The sequence below is a fragment of the Coffea arabica genome, chromosome 9e (genome assembly GCF_036785885.1).
Source record: "Coffea arabica cultivar ET-39 chromosome 9e, Coffea Arabica ET-39 HiFi, whole genome shotgun sequence".
Classification (NCBI taxonomy): Eukaryota; Viridiplantae; Streptophyta; class Magnoliopsida; order Gentianales; family Rubiaceae; genus Coffea; species Coffea arabica.
Window position 1 is genome coordinate 266,679 of NC_092327.1, and position 15,306 is coordinate 281,984.

At 34.0% G+C, this 15,306-nt stretch overlaps 1 protein-coding gene across 1 annotated transcript; it reads left to right on the plus strand.

Annotated features, from left to right (window-relative positions):
• Positions 1–3,339: 3,339 nt before the first annotated feature.
• Positions 3,340–10,722, plus strand: LOC113710132 (subtilisin-like protease SBT5.6). The gene is made up of 9 exons (XM_027232969.2): positions 3,340–3,515; positions 3,614–3,806; positions 5,120–5,302; positions 5,634–5,745; positions 7,620–8,172; positions 8,508–8,605; positions 8,708–9,053; positions 9,721–9,934; positions 10,062–10,722. Exons 1-9 carry the CDS (start codon positions 3,441–3,443, stop codon positions 10,586–10,588), a joined length of 2,301 nt encoding a protein of 766 aa, XP_027088770.1. The 5' UTR covers positions 3,340–3,440; the 3' UTR covers positions 10,589–10,722.
• Positions 10,723–15,306: the final 4,584 nt, after the last annotated feature.

Below are 15,306 nucleotides of genomic sequence, written 5' to 3' on the forward strand. Positions count from 1 at the left end.
AGCCATAAATGGCTGGAAAATTGGTAAATACATAGGGCGTGCTGCCCAAATTTACGCTCGAGAACTAAGTAGATATACTTGCGACTCGAGTAAGGCTTGAGAGCGAATACCAAGTGAACCATTTAGGATATTTGCATCTTCTTTTATCGAGGTATATAAGTGAGAACTTGGCTGACCTTGTACCCTTGGAAAAATGAAATTTACGACTAATAGAAATACGTTTTCTTTGTCACTTCGACTCAAATGGGGATTTTAAAGTTTTACGAGTGAGCATAAGTTTTACAAATATTTTACTTATATTCTTTGGTTTAAATGTACTCTTTTCACTACCAAAACCATATTTATACTTTATACTAGTACGTATTCGAATTTTCTTTGAATCACTCAACTCTTTGATGGTTGAAACATAATGTATTCTTTTGATTATTATTAGGGTTCTTTGGTGATTGAGGGTGTATTCGGAAGAATACGTTGGACGTTATTTTGATTAAATAGGTGAGTGTTCTTTGTACATTATGTTTTCTATGTCTATGTGAATTGTCGTGACTATGTGACTATTTGTGAATGTTTGATTAAGTGTTAAATGTTTTTAATGATTGCCAAAATGAATTTTGCTAGGCGAGTGTGTACTTTATCGCACTCGACCTAAACGAATGCGAAATTTTCAATGAATGAATGATTAAATGCTACTTGCGCATGAATGTAAGTCTTTTGGCTGAATTGGACCCTTGCCCTTCGTTGCCGGTCGACTCGAGCCAGAAGCGGACTCGGTCGGGCGATTTGGTGACCTTGGGTTAATGAACGTTTGGTATACTCGAGTATGACCACGAAGTCTGATGGAGACTGGCCAATGTCCAGTAGGGGGAGAATAAAATGAATGAACGAATGAATGGCCGGAACAATGAAGGGGTTTTCTCTTACAAATGAAATTATTTTTTTAATGCTGGAGGAATAAGGAAATGATTAGTGGAATGAATGAAGGGCTCCATGTGAGCATGTATTCTTTTAATGAATGTGTTATCATTGTTTTATATTGTGAATGTTTTTTGAATGACTTGTTATTACTTGATTAATGTCCTTGTTTAATTGTTTTAATTATGCGTACGAGACCTCACTGGGTTTTTAGCTCATTTCGTTAGTTTTGTTTTCCTTACAGGGGATGCGAGCAAGGGCGAGAGATTGGTATAGACTAACTTAGTCTAGTTCTTTTGAATTTTACTTTTGTACTCGCTCTAGTGTTTGGATAAGGTTGGATGTATTAAGAACTGAGCACTTTCATATTATTTGGGATTGTATTACTTTTGAAATAGAAATGAATGTAAGTATATGTTCTAGTTTGGGATTTATTATTTCTTTTATCCTCGAGATTATGTCTTCTTTTATTTGAAGTGAATGAACGAGTCCTGACGAGAACTGGGCAGGCGGTCCGCCGAACCCTTTGATTCACCTTAGGGGGAAGTGGGGCTGTCACAGCATCAAAGTCCTCAAAACATGCCCATGTTGAGTTCAGTTTACAGCTTTTGAATCGTAAAGGCAAGAACAGCGCCAGCCTCACGATTTCACACTGCTAAACTAAAGTAATTTGAAGTTGATATCGCATGTGGTTCGGATATGAATTAGTCAAGAACGAAAATCTAATCCTCATTTTCTATTCAAAATTTCTAATCCTTTCACCATCTGCCGGAATAGAAAATGTTCAACTTGCACCTGAAACAATAGTATATTCTCTAAGAATAATTTACTATATATCAACTTGTATGATCCTTGAATGCTTCAACATAGTATATATCTTAAGCATTGAACGTGACCAGAAGATACTAAACTCTAAACTAAGATTTATCTTTTATGAAAATAATATGAAAGTTAAATTATCAACAGTCGCAAGGTTATAGATTATTAAACCAACTACGAATATTTTTTCCCGTAACTAAAGCCAACAGATCAGTTTGGTGGAGTAAACATCCTAGCTTATGCAGATATATAAGAGTACTATTTATGAATGCCCCTTTCTATTATGATTAGAAAAACTCTTTTTTTTGCCCTCCTGGGATCATGAACTTCTCATGTCACTGTTATGCTTTTGTCTTATTGATCCATTTCCAATTGCACGATGATTTAGTGACGAGCTGCTGCAACTCCATTAAACGATGTATGGTCAACCAGTTGTACTAAACGGAAAACTAATACGTATTAGGAATTGATTATTTTGGTTAGTTAACTCAATATGGAATTATAGTATTGAAAATTGGCTCATCTGAATCCATAGGCCTGCTAATTAATTAAGTAACTTTTTGTTTTGTATCAATGTTAATTAACCAAAATTCAGAAGTGATTTAGCAACATAGGTTCTCCATTTCGACACCAGCCCTCCCACTTCTTTTTGCCTCGTTTTCAGCTTTGTGGTCGAATAACAATTATCTACTATAAGTCCCAAAAGATTACTAATTGTTAAATTCTCTGAAATGACTTTTCATGATTCTCAATAAATTTTACCTACAAGACGTTTTAACAGTGACACTTTCGGGATATTTGACAAAAGAAAAAAGACAAAGGCAATATATGCATTTTATATTTGACCACTGAGAAAGGGACATAGGAAGTAGATTACTATGCTAAAGTTTGTTTTGTTAGTCCTAAACAGTTTGAGTGGGTCCGCTTGATTCACTCCACTGGTAAGGCCATGCTAAAGTTTTAAATTTCGAAGTCACTAGAGAAATTCTTGCTATGTTCTGATTGAATATATTAAAAGGAGTGTATTTTTTTTTTTTCTATTTTCAACTTTGACTACTAATAAAGCACATTGGAGTTTTCAGTTAATTGATTTCTTTTGTAATGTTAAATAAATATACTATCAAGGTTTGTATTTGAACAATAATAGAAGGGAAAAAATGTCATTACAATCAGTCTTGTGGATGGAGTTAACTATTCTAATGTTTGACCAGTTCACATGTAGGGAGTGAAGTGCATATTTTTAAAGTTGATGTGGTAAAAGGTGACTACCTTCAAAACTCAGGGGGACAAAGTATGATTAACCTTTTTTGCTGCGCAAGGGTGGCGAAGCAGAACAGTCATGAAATTACGAGGAAAAGAAAAGAAATGTACCGTTCCTTTCAAAATTTGAATGTCCCAATCACAGCAGAACTATTAGGCAGTCACTGAAGTTTACGTAAAATTAAACACTGGTTGAAAATTCTTGACATTGACATAAGTAATTAACATACATGTTTTTGTCAATTTGGGAGAAGACTTTCAGCACAAGTTTTTATCTCTTGGTGAACTTTGAATTGGCCAATTCCACGGACGCATGTTATGGAAAAATGAAGTTCCATATGAGAATAAAAATAGTAAATCGATAGCATACTGCCGATTCTTACCCTTTAAATATAATGATGGAATAGGCAAAGTTCATCATCACGAGTTGCAATTTCAGCAAAAGATTCATGGAGAAATATTTGGTTGTTTTATGCTTTCTTCTCATTAGTCTTCATATGAAAGCCTTATGTGAAGAACGGCAGGTGAAGTCTTCACTTCATATCTCCTGAATTATCAACTTATTTATTGATTGGCTCTCTCTGTAGTTTAATTAATCACTCCATTATTGCAATTCTTGCAGGTGTATATAGTGTACCTTGGAGAGCACAGTGGGAACAGAAACTTTGAAGAAATAGAGGAACACCATCACTCATTTCTACATTCTGTTAAGGGTTCAAAACAAGAAGCTGAGACATGTCTTATTCATAGCTACAAACACATAATCAATGGCTTCTCGGCATTCCTTACACCAGAAGAAGCCTCCACGGTGTCAGGTTAGTAGGGAAATTAAACACAAAAAAAAGGGAAAAAAAAAAAAGAAAAAAAAGGGTGTCCAAAACCAATATAGGGCCTCGGAATCAGGGAAAAAAAAGGAAAACTGTTAGCCACAATTATCAGGGAAAACTACCTAAAGGGCCATAACTCTTCACATAGCTCACCGTGGGCGATTGAACTATTTTTTTCCTCTGTCCCATGCTCAACTTTTCCAGCAATATAATAACAATCATTTCGTTTAATTTCAGCAGACACCCACCAGCACACATTTAAGAATCACTAGTGGGTTGTGTGCATATTTTAGAAAAAAAAATAATAAAAAAGATATAAAATAAAGAGATTTATGGGAGGTGATGCAATGTTTATTAGTGGATTAGTTAATCAGTTAATTGAGGAGTGTAGTGATAGTTATATATGAGTGGGAGGTTTTCCAAATAAGATATGAATAGATAATGGTAAATGTTGGAAGTGTATTTTTGCAAAGGTAAATGTTAACACTTTTTGTTAACACCAAAACCCTATTAGTGAAATATTGGTTAACCTCCTATTGATTTTAACTGCCAAATTAGAGAGAGTGACCAAACACATTATTCTAAATTTTGACGGTGTGATTTGAGAATATATGTACAGGGAAACAAACAAGAAATCCCCTCAGTAGGTTTTGCATATTATTACGTCGATCTCTCTTAACATTTCAAAATATACTCATAATTCATTCGAAGTTTTTTTACAAAGAGAAAAACCGAATGAAAACACATTCAATTATGAAGATGGACTCAGTTATGCTCCAAAACGCATTTGATGAAATTATAATATCCACTTAAATTTCCTATAATTTTGCATTTATCAACATAATCTTCCATGATTTTATGCTAAGTGGTTAGATCCTCTTTCCATTTAGTAGTTAAGTAAGAGTATTATTGGTATTTAAATTAACAAAAATGGAGGCTTTTATCCATCATAATTCCACTTTACATAAAAATCATAGGAGTTATATGGATATTTTGAAATATGATATTACATGAAATCACAGCGGAGTTCTTATCATTTTCATTTATTGCATAAATATTGTTGTTATGTCCTTATTTTTAGGGGGAAAAGAAAGTAAATATATTCTATATTATCTTTTCTCCCACTAAAAGTTATTTCTGCCTCCGCCACTGATTCTACCATTCATAAAACAAAACAACCTACTCTTGTCTATATTATCCTAGACATCTAATGTTTGGGAGAATTTTAATGCCAACCTACCTAGACATCTAACTGGTCTTGTACCGTGCTTATGGAAAACAACCTACTCTTGTCTTGGCAGAAATGGATGGAGTGATTTCGGTTTTCCGTAGCCAAACAAGAAGATTGCGGCTACAAACTACAAGATCGTGGGATTTCACCAATTTACTTGAAGCAAATGGTGACTTAAGTCGTGTGAATGGAGAAAAATTACTTCAGAGAGCTAGCTACGGCAAAGATGTTATCGTTGGAGTCCTTGACAGCGGTAACTTTACCTAATAATTTTGGTGAATTCTAGTGTCAGTATACGTGCATACAGACATACATATGAAACCGATTCAGTTTTCAGTATTAAGTTCAAAATTTGAATTTTTCTATTTTCAACTTGCACGCAAACACAATGATTTTGGCTAACATGAATAATAAAAAAAATGTTTTAAAAGAGAAAGCAAGAGAAAAAAAAAGGTGATAGCGTGCATGCTAATTTAACAGGAATGGTTGATTGTGGAACATATTTGACTTAGCACATCACATTTTTGGAATTGGTTGTGCATAAAATAGGATTGTTTTATCTATCTATACTTAATTTTGACCAGGTATATGGCCAGAGTCTCGAAGTTTTAACGATGAAGGGATGGAACCTGTTCCAAAATCTTGGAAAGGTACTTGTCAAGAAGGGATTGCCTTTAACTCTTCCCATTGCAATAGGTGAGATCCCCTTTTCTTCATTCAATTCAATGGTTCCTTTCCATGATTAAATCATGCGAAAGAAGGCAGGCTAAGAGTTAAACGCACTAAACCCCCTAAAGTTTGGCGCCATTTGCACTTTCACCTGTAACATTATTTTTGTTACATTCCCCCCTTTGACCAACACTTTCGCAAAAAAAAAAAAACTAATGATTTTAAAATAATAATTAGTAGAAACAATACTTGAAAATAAGATCTCATTTTTTGTTTTTGGAGAATGTCCTTAAAAGTAAATTCTAACCAATTAAAAAAGTCACATGCCTTTCGAATCTATTTTAGAGTTTAAAATAAAATCATTTCATGTACAAAAAATAAAAAAATATTATTAAAATAATAATACCATGTAATTTTAACAATACAAAAATTTTCTATCAAAATTTTCAAATGTTCATGATATGCATATGAGAGCTATTTTATCACATTGGTATCTCACCTCGTCTTGTTAATGTTACTCTGAGGAGGAATATTTTTAACAATAACAAAGGTTTTGAATTTAATTAAGACGGTGAATTTTTTTGTTTTCCAATAAAAGTGGAATATATTTGGAACTTAGTTCTTGATTTCCTCAAAAGAAAAACTTGCACTGCTAAATATGGTGATATGAGAAGCTTGGACAAGAAAAAGAAGAATGAAGAAAAATGGAGATGAGGGTAAATTTGAAACATGGTAATAGCTGATATGGCTAAACAGAAGGGGTAAAGTGCAGCAAAAATAATTGAGAAAGTACAAGGGACATCAAATGTTAGGAGGCAGTGTCTTTAACCCTTAAAGAAATTCATTCATATTCATGAACACTTGTGTGAAGTATCTTGTAAAAGAAGATATCTAGGCTTCTTTAACATTTTTTTTTTAGCAAAAGGATCCATAGGGCATTAATTTACTCTTCACAATTTGTGTTTCCTCCTACAATTCATTGAGAGAAAATGAAAGAATATTAATTAAAAATGAATACCTTCAGTGCATTGGCTAATCACATCAGTCTTTTTTTTATATAAAAATAAAAATATTATTAATGCATCCAAAAAAAGGACAAATTTCGGGACCATCCCTTCCCCAGAAGTACAAGAAAAATCACCCTGAACCATCTCTAGCCAACCCCTACCGACGGCATCTACGAAAACTTGGAAACCCAGACACATCTAAGGTAATATCACCCCTCACCAACCTAGGTAATGCCTTATAGTGCTCATAAATCATAGTACACCTAGCCTCCACTCTAACATTAGACAATCTGTCCACCGGCTTGTTAGCCTCCCGAAAGCAATGAGACACGGTTTCAAAATACTGACTATTTCAAAATACCGACTATATTGCTGCAACTCTAGTAACTCCCTCTGCAACTGCCAAGGACGCCTAACCTTTCCCTGAATAATACGGACCAGCACTAGTGAATCAGATTCCAGATGCAACCTTCCTAAGCCACGGGATACCCCTAAACGAACACCAAACAGGAGAGATTTCATCTCCGCCTGAAGACTTGTAGTCTCCCCAAAGTAACACGAAAACCCAAGCATGAACCTCCCCGTATAATCCCTGAACAACCCCCCACCGCCACTCATCCCCGGATTACCCTTTGAACAACCATCGGCATTCAGCTTCACCACCGCCTACGTCGGACACTTCCAACAAACCTCCAGGATAGTTTTTGCACAGATGAGTTTTTGCTTGATTTTCTGGTGACTCCAAATTTCTAATTCAGATGTGATCATTGCCAATTAATAGATGGTTCCTTTTATTCCCTTTTTTTATGGTTGGGTGGAATTGTTCTAATAAATGTTGCCTAATGAAAAGATGAAAAAGTCTTGTGAAATTTTTTTTTCCATTACTTGTTATAGGAAAATAATTGGGGCTCGATACTATCTAAAGCATTATGAGGCTGAACTTGGCCCTGTTAAGGAAAAAATGGAATTCCGTTCACCTAGAGACAAAAATGGCCATGGAACTCATACAGCATCAACTATCGGAGGACGAAGAGTTCCATATGCTTCTTCCTTGGGTGGATTCGCCAATGGTACTGCCTCAGGTGGCGCTCCTCTTGTTCGCCTAGCCATCTATAAAGTCTGTTGGCAACCTGATCCTCTAGATGTTGTAGTATGCCCGGAAGGTGATACGCTTGCTGCCTTCGACGATGCCATCAAGGATGGTGTTCATGTTATTAGCCTCTCCATTGGTGGCAACACTAGCTTTCCGTATGCTGAAGATGGCACTGCAATTGGATCATTGCATGCCCTGAAGAGAGATATCATCGTGGTATGCGCTGCTGGTAATTCAGGGACAACTCCATCATCTGTGACAAATGTAGCTCCGTGGCTCATCTCCGTTGGTGCTAGTAGCATTGATCGAATATTTCAATCAACAATTGTGCTGGGAAATGGCCTGATTGTTCAGGTACTAAAAGATAATCCAACAATCTTAAGATTAAACATTAAGATTGCAAATGAACACTTAGATCTTTACCACACTCAGAGAACACTTACTGTATATGTTAACAAAAAGATCACTAACTGTAAAAGAAATGGTGACAAGTGTACTATATCATTTGCTATATAGTACTTGCCATTCATTATTTTTGCCAAAAAACTTTTCTTTAATCAGAAGAGTCATTGTCCATCAATTGCAACATGCACAAATAAAAAAAATTTAGTGGCATTTCCAACAATAATGCATGGTAAATTATTTTTGTTTATATGATACCAAAACTTGTTTTTTAATCTTCACAACAGGGGCGTACAGTAACGCCATTTAGGAAGACCAAGAAGTATCCTTTGGTGTATGCGGTTCATGTGGAAATCCCGGGCAAAACCACCAATCTGACTACCGGGTTTCCATTTTCACCCTTTCTTCAGTTTCTTTACCCTTTTTTTTAAGATTTCACCTTGGATAATATACACCATTTCTACTCACTTATGAACAAACCTTACAGGTGGTGCTTTCCTGGTACGCTTTCGAAGAAGCTTGTCAAAGGCAAAGTTGTTTTCTGCAGGGTAGGATTCATTTCTCAGGCATTGGAAGTAAGAAGAGCAGGGGGAGTGGCTGCCATTTTTGGCAACCCTTACTTCGGAAAAGGGGTATATGAAATCCCATTCCTACTCCCTGGAACAACTGTGCTTCAGAATGATAGAGCAACAATAGTGAGTTATATATTGAATAATGAAAATCCAACAGCAACACTTTTCCCAGGAAGAACTATTATTGGTACTGGACCAGCCCCATTTATGGCTCCTTTCACAGCACTAGGTCCAAATGGAATTGAACCAAATATTCTCAAGGTAATATTACTGTTTAACATGAAAATTCTCTAGGCAATTATTGTTGAAGTAAATTAATGCGATCTATAATTTGGTAACGGAACAATATTCTTGCACTCGGGGGAAGGAATTCCAAAGATTCAAAACAATACAGGTGTTATTCTGCATAGAAATATTAGTGTTTCTTCCTTCCACCCTATTTTGAGAAGGGTATGAGTAATCTTTGTGTCGTTAACAGTTTCATGTCTATTACATAGAAAATGATATATTATCATTTGGAATAAGCTAGCATACCGTGCTCTAAAAAAGTATTCCTCATCCAAATTTGGTATTCAGTTTCTTTTTTTTTTTTTTCCTTTACATCTCCAGATGCATAACAGAAAGAATTGTAGCTGTTCTCTTGAACTCAATTCCTTAAAACTTATAACTCAACAAGTTTAACTCGTCCAGCAAAATAAGAATAGTTATGCTTCTTAACCAAAATACTTACACTTTTGTCAAACATCCACGAGATTAGCCATTTAAGCTTATGATAGAGAATACCCATTTCATTTTATTTTTTTCCAATCTAGTTTTGCACAGTTCTCTCATGGATTTTAAAATTCAAATATTTAAATTGATTAGTTTTATTTTCCACAAAATATTCATATTATTAACAATAGTTGGTTGAATTCTTTCATTCTACCAGCCAGATATCACTGCTCCAGGACTAAACATATTGGCCGCGTGGACTGAGGCATCGCCTCCAACTCAGCTTCTTCAAGATCATCGAGTTGTCAAGTATAACATTGCATCAGGAACTTCTATGTCTTGCCCACATGTTTCTGCCGTAGCTGCATTGCTAAAGGCTATACATCTTGATTGGAGTAGTGCTGCAATAAGATCTTCTCTAATGACCACAGGTTGTACATTTCTAATACTTTTTAGTTTTTACACCTGTTCAATATAATCTCTAATTGACATATAGGTTAGTATGTTATTTCTTCTTCGCCTCATCTGTACAATTTTTTTTTGACTTTCTTTACACAGCAAGAAGGGTCAACAATGTACAGATACCAATAACAGATGCAGCTGGAAATATAGCAACTCCTTTTCACTACGGGGCTGGCCATTTTCAACCATCAAAAGCTGCAGATCCTGGACTTGTTTATGATGCAAGTTACACTGATTACCTTCTCTTCCTTTGTAGTAGTGGCACAGCTTTTCTCGATCCATCATTCAAATGTCCAAAGCATGTACCTCCTCCCAGTAATCTTAATTACCCTTCACTTGCAATTGCAAAACTCAATGGCACCATGACTGTGAGTAGAACTGTCACAAATGTTGGTACGGGTAATAGTACTTACACAGTAAGCATTGTACCACCCCCGGGCTATACTGTTGAAATCCTTCCAACAAAACTCTACTTTAGTAAAATAGGGGAAAGACAAAGCTTCAGTATTACAGTAAAAGTTGCTGCAAGTATAAAGGAGACAAAGTTTGAATTTGGATGGTATGCGTGGAGTGATGGAGCTGGTCATGTTGTTAGAAGTCCTATTGTAGTATCAGCAGCATAACTTTCTTGAAAATTCCAATTGTACTTGTGTTACTTGACCAATATAAGATGTCATTAATGTTTCTCTTGTTCTGAGTATTCAGGTATTGTAATTTCTTCTTGCATAATAAAATGAGAAGGAAATTATAGTTTGAAGTGGTCATCCCTTTTGAGAAATGTTGCTTGCATCTCATTTGCAACATATATATATATATACACATATATATAGTATTATTGACTATAGATGTTTACCTATCTAGCATCTATCATATTGAATTGAAATCTAATGCTACTCGCCATTAGAAGTGGCAAAATGGATATATGGTTGATAAATGTTTTAGTTAAATGGATAGTGGATCAAATTGATCCAATCCAATTAAAACCATTTAATAAATGGATCTAAATGGATGTCATTTAAATGGATTGTGTAAACCATGATCCATCCATTTATCCATTTACTCTCCCAAATCTTAAATTTAAGATCCAAATATTTTTTTTTCAAAAAATACAGATCCCCAAAGTTCTATCCTTAAATCACCTAAAACCTTTTGGTAATAACAAATGCTTGTACTACTACTCTATTTCAGTTCTTCGTAAAATTAGTTTAGTTCCAAGAAAATTTAACTGTTGTGGTCAATTTAACCTTTCGTCATTACTTTAAGTATCATTTTGTAAAGTAATGAACAATTAAGAACTTGGCTATATTTTTATAACTTTTGAATGAATTGAATACGGCTTTACAGTAAAAAGAAGTTTACGTTTCCAATTTTTTGCACTCCTGTTCAAGATGATGTTTTGAATAAAAGTGGAGTTCTAATAAGAAATCTTATGTTATTTGGCAAGTAAAATATTTTCATCACATGTGCACGTAGTACCTAAAAATGTATGAAACTCCTTATTATACCATTGATATACAAGCTACCTTATATTACTTAGTAAATTAGGTGTCTTTTTTTTTTTGGATAGTTGGGTTGGGTGATAAGGGGAGAGGGATTGCAAGTATGAGGATTTGGAGAAAAAAAAAGGTGTCATTTACATATCTTAACCAATGTTGCGGGGACACTCGTTAGAAAAATTCTTTTTATAAATAAAAGAATTAAAAAAATAAAAATTATTTTGACACTGCATGATGCATTCTCGCTTTTTCTTTACTTAAGAATATAAATGTTTGCAATCATTACTACATGAGAGTTTAATTAAAAAAAAACAAGAGTAGAGACTAAAATATAATTTTGAAAAGGATGGAAGAAGTCTAGGAACTAGAAGCAAATAAAATGCAATTAATGTTATTGGCAACTTGGCATGTGAGGAAGTTATGAAGGAAAGAATAGGTGGTTCCACAAAATTAATTTGACATATGAGGAAGTTATGAAGAAAAGAATAGATGGTCCCACAAGATTTTATCTCACATTTTTATAAATGTGTTTTCTATTTTTTAAGTTAAATGGATGTATATGGATAAGATGGATAATCCATTTAAATCCACCAACATAATTGGATTTAAATGGTTATCCATTTAAAACCATTGAATTTATATGGATCATCCAAATCCATTTAAGGTTGGTTTATATGGATGGATTGGTGGATATGAATCCATTTTGCCACTTCTACTCGCCATCATAATTATCGACTCTGTGTATCAGTTAGCTTATAGACAAGCCATTTGCATCTCATCCATCTTCAAGCCATTCTATTACATTGACAAATGGGCGATATATAAAGAAACCAAAAACTGCTCGAACTGGTCTAGTCCGAGTTGACCGAATACTGAGGCTTTTACTATACATATTTGACGTTTTTTCTAGTCATGTAAGATTGAGCTATGAAACCTACCTGCAGTTGTCTGGTTCCAGTGGAATCGGCTAATTGGCTACAATTGGTTCAATTTTAAAAGGAGAAATAATTAACTGAAAAAAAAAAGGAATAGCAGTAACTGTGAATAGATAGGACAAAAAAACTGAGGCCATTCCTTCTCTTTTCTTTTCTTTCATTCCCTGTATATGTAGTATAAAATTCGTTATGTCCTTTATAACTGAACCCATTCATTGACTCAAAAAAATGATCAGGACAAGGATCATTGGTTCAACCAAAAGTAGCTAGTCTGTAATTTGACCCGTGACGTCATATATACATTAAAGTATTATGTTGAACATATTGCACACACAAATTATGGCTTAGTTATAGAAATTTCCACTTGTTTAAAGTAATAATATGACTTTTCATTCCACTTTTATAATTGATACGGTTTTGGCTAACGTGCGACCAATGAACAATTGCTAAGAGAGGTCGTCTTACATGTTAGTTTTTTTTAAAAAAAAGTGTAATCAATTTGGAAAAGTGTCTAATCAAATAGAGTTGCAATAGTTGTGATTGTGTACATTCATATGGCAATTTAAGTATATTAATGGAGAAAAGTTCTAATTGATATCATTTGAAATTTAACCAAAAGTTCTATGGATTAAGATGAGAATGGATTAAAGTATCATGCATATGTTTATATATTTTGGTCACTTAAGTCATTTTAGTTTTTAAACAAGGGTAATTTTGAAATTTTCATAGGCTCCGTTACAGATGATCATTTCTATCATTTTATCACTTTAATTCAAACTATGAGAGAGTTATATATAGTTTTTAAAACTGGGGGTTATGTGAAAATTAGCTACATCACAAGGGGTAAAGTGTAATTTATCCTATTTTTAAAGCTGTAAATACAAGGAGTGTTATTTTAGAAATTTTGGTCAAGTACATTATGCATTTTAAAGATTTAATTTATAGAAAGAAATCAAAACTTGACAAATATAAAGAAATGCATTAAAGAGTTAAAAATGCCACAATACATAAGTAGGTTGGTGTAATTGTGTACAAAAAAGACAAGTAGAGTTGAAGTATAGAGATACATTGATTAATATGTGTCTACTTAATCACCTTATATATATGAAAGAGAAAATGTGTGTCTATGTGTAAATTTAAGGACAATAAATGTTAATCACTAGTTTATTGGAGATAAATATGAAATGTAATCAAATTGAGTTTTGGATTGCATCACTACAATCCAAACGAATAAAGTAATAATAACAATGTAGTAATGCTATAAAATAAAAGGGTATTTTTGTACAAAATTTCTTAATATATTGAGTTGAATTACTTATGGGGTTAAAGTGACTAAAAGATAATGTTAGGGGGTAAACTAATAGTAGGGATATAGTTTAAGGGGGTAAAGTGATAATAACCCTTATAAAAAATATCCTAATAGAATATTACTCCCTTCTTCCCATATATTTAGTTATATTTGGGGATATGTGCTTTTTATGCATTGTACACTCCACCAAAAAATTTTTCCTTCTGTTTCACTTTTGCCCTTAATCATGTGCTGGTCAAAATAAAAAATAGAAAGCAATCCCATCATATTTGTCTTTATGCATCATTAATGAAGGGTATAAGGGAAATTTTGTAGTATAAAGTAGTTAGAAATGTCAAACATGACAAACATTTTGGAACAGCAAAAAAGAAAAGTATGATACTTTCAATGGAACGAATAGAGTACTTCCTAAACACTAAAACTACTATAACTTGACCGATACGAACCCACCAATAAAGACATGAATTCATATTCCACAAAGCCACGAATCTAGATGAAGAATCAAGTTATAGTTGCAGAAACTCTTGACCCTTCTAATTCACGAAATTATAAACCTTGAATTTAATCGTGACCCACAACTTAATAGAGATATTGAACCAAGGTTGTTGGTAGAAGACGCCACAACTAATTTGTGACTTATTGGTTGATAAGTCGAAAGAACATTCAAGAAGAATTCTCAAGCACTCAAGTTGGATCTCTTGGATAAGAGAGTTACGAAACACATACGTGTTTGCCGGAAATTCTCAATCATATTAATATATGAAAGTAACATGGATAAGGCTTTATTTATAGCCTTTACAAAGATTCAAATCCTAAACTAATTTAAAAATAATTAACTACTTTCCTAAAATGACATAAACTCCTAAACTCTAAAGGTACTAGTATTTTTGTACTAAAATACGCTAGATATAACTTATAGGCTTACAGGACCTAAACAAATGCTAAAAAAATAGGAAATAGTTTGAAACTATAAAAATCGCTAAAAATTTAAAAAAAAACTGGTCTGACACATAATCGGGGGACGGTTTGCTCTGCAACCTCCTGCAGTTTGGTTCAATGGTTTAGTCATAGAATGTCGACCAAGGAAAAGCAAACGTATTCGCGACCGGTTTCTCTACAGACTCTCCCTTGGTTAGTATCCATCCGACGGTTTGTAACGGTTTGTCCCCCGGTTTTGGTTCCTCAGTCCACTTCACTTGCATTAACGACTTGAATAAGTGTGTGAAGTGTTGTTTCATCCTGCTCCAAATCCTTGAATGCTGCTTGTATCATTAACTTGAATTTGTACATCTCGAACTAAGGTTTGAAATGACTCTCTAACCTTCTTAGCACAAGCTCTTGTTATTGGACCATTTGAAACAAATTGTGGCCTTCACTGGAACTTGGAACCTTCGAACCTTGAGGAGTTTGATCAGCTGTGGGTCCATCATCATTGACTCCAATAGAACTACTACAAACTTAGCTTCATTAATAGACAGCTAAATAATAATATAGAGATTTCTATCTTTGAACCTTGATTTAATATGGCAACATTGCCCTCTTTTGGATCTGGTTCACCACCACCTCGAACAATAATCTACTTGCAATTTATATCAATATCA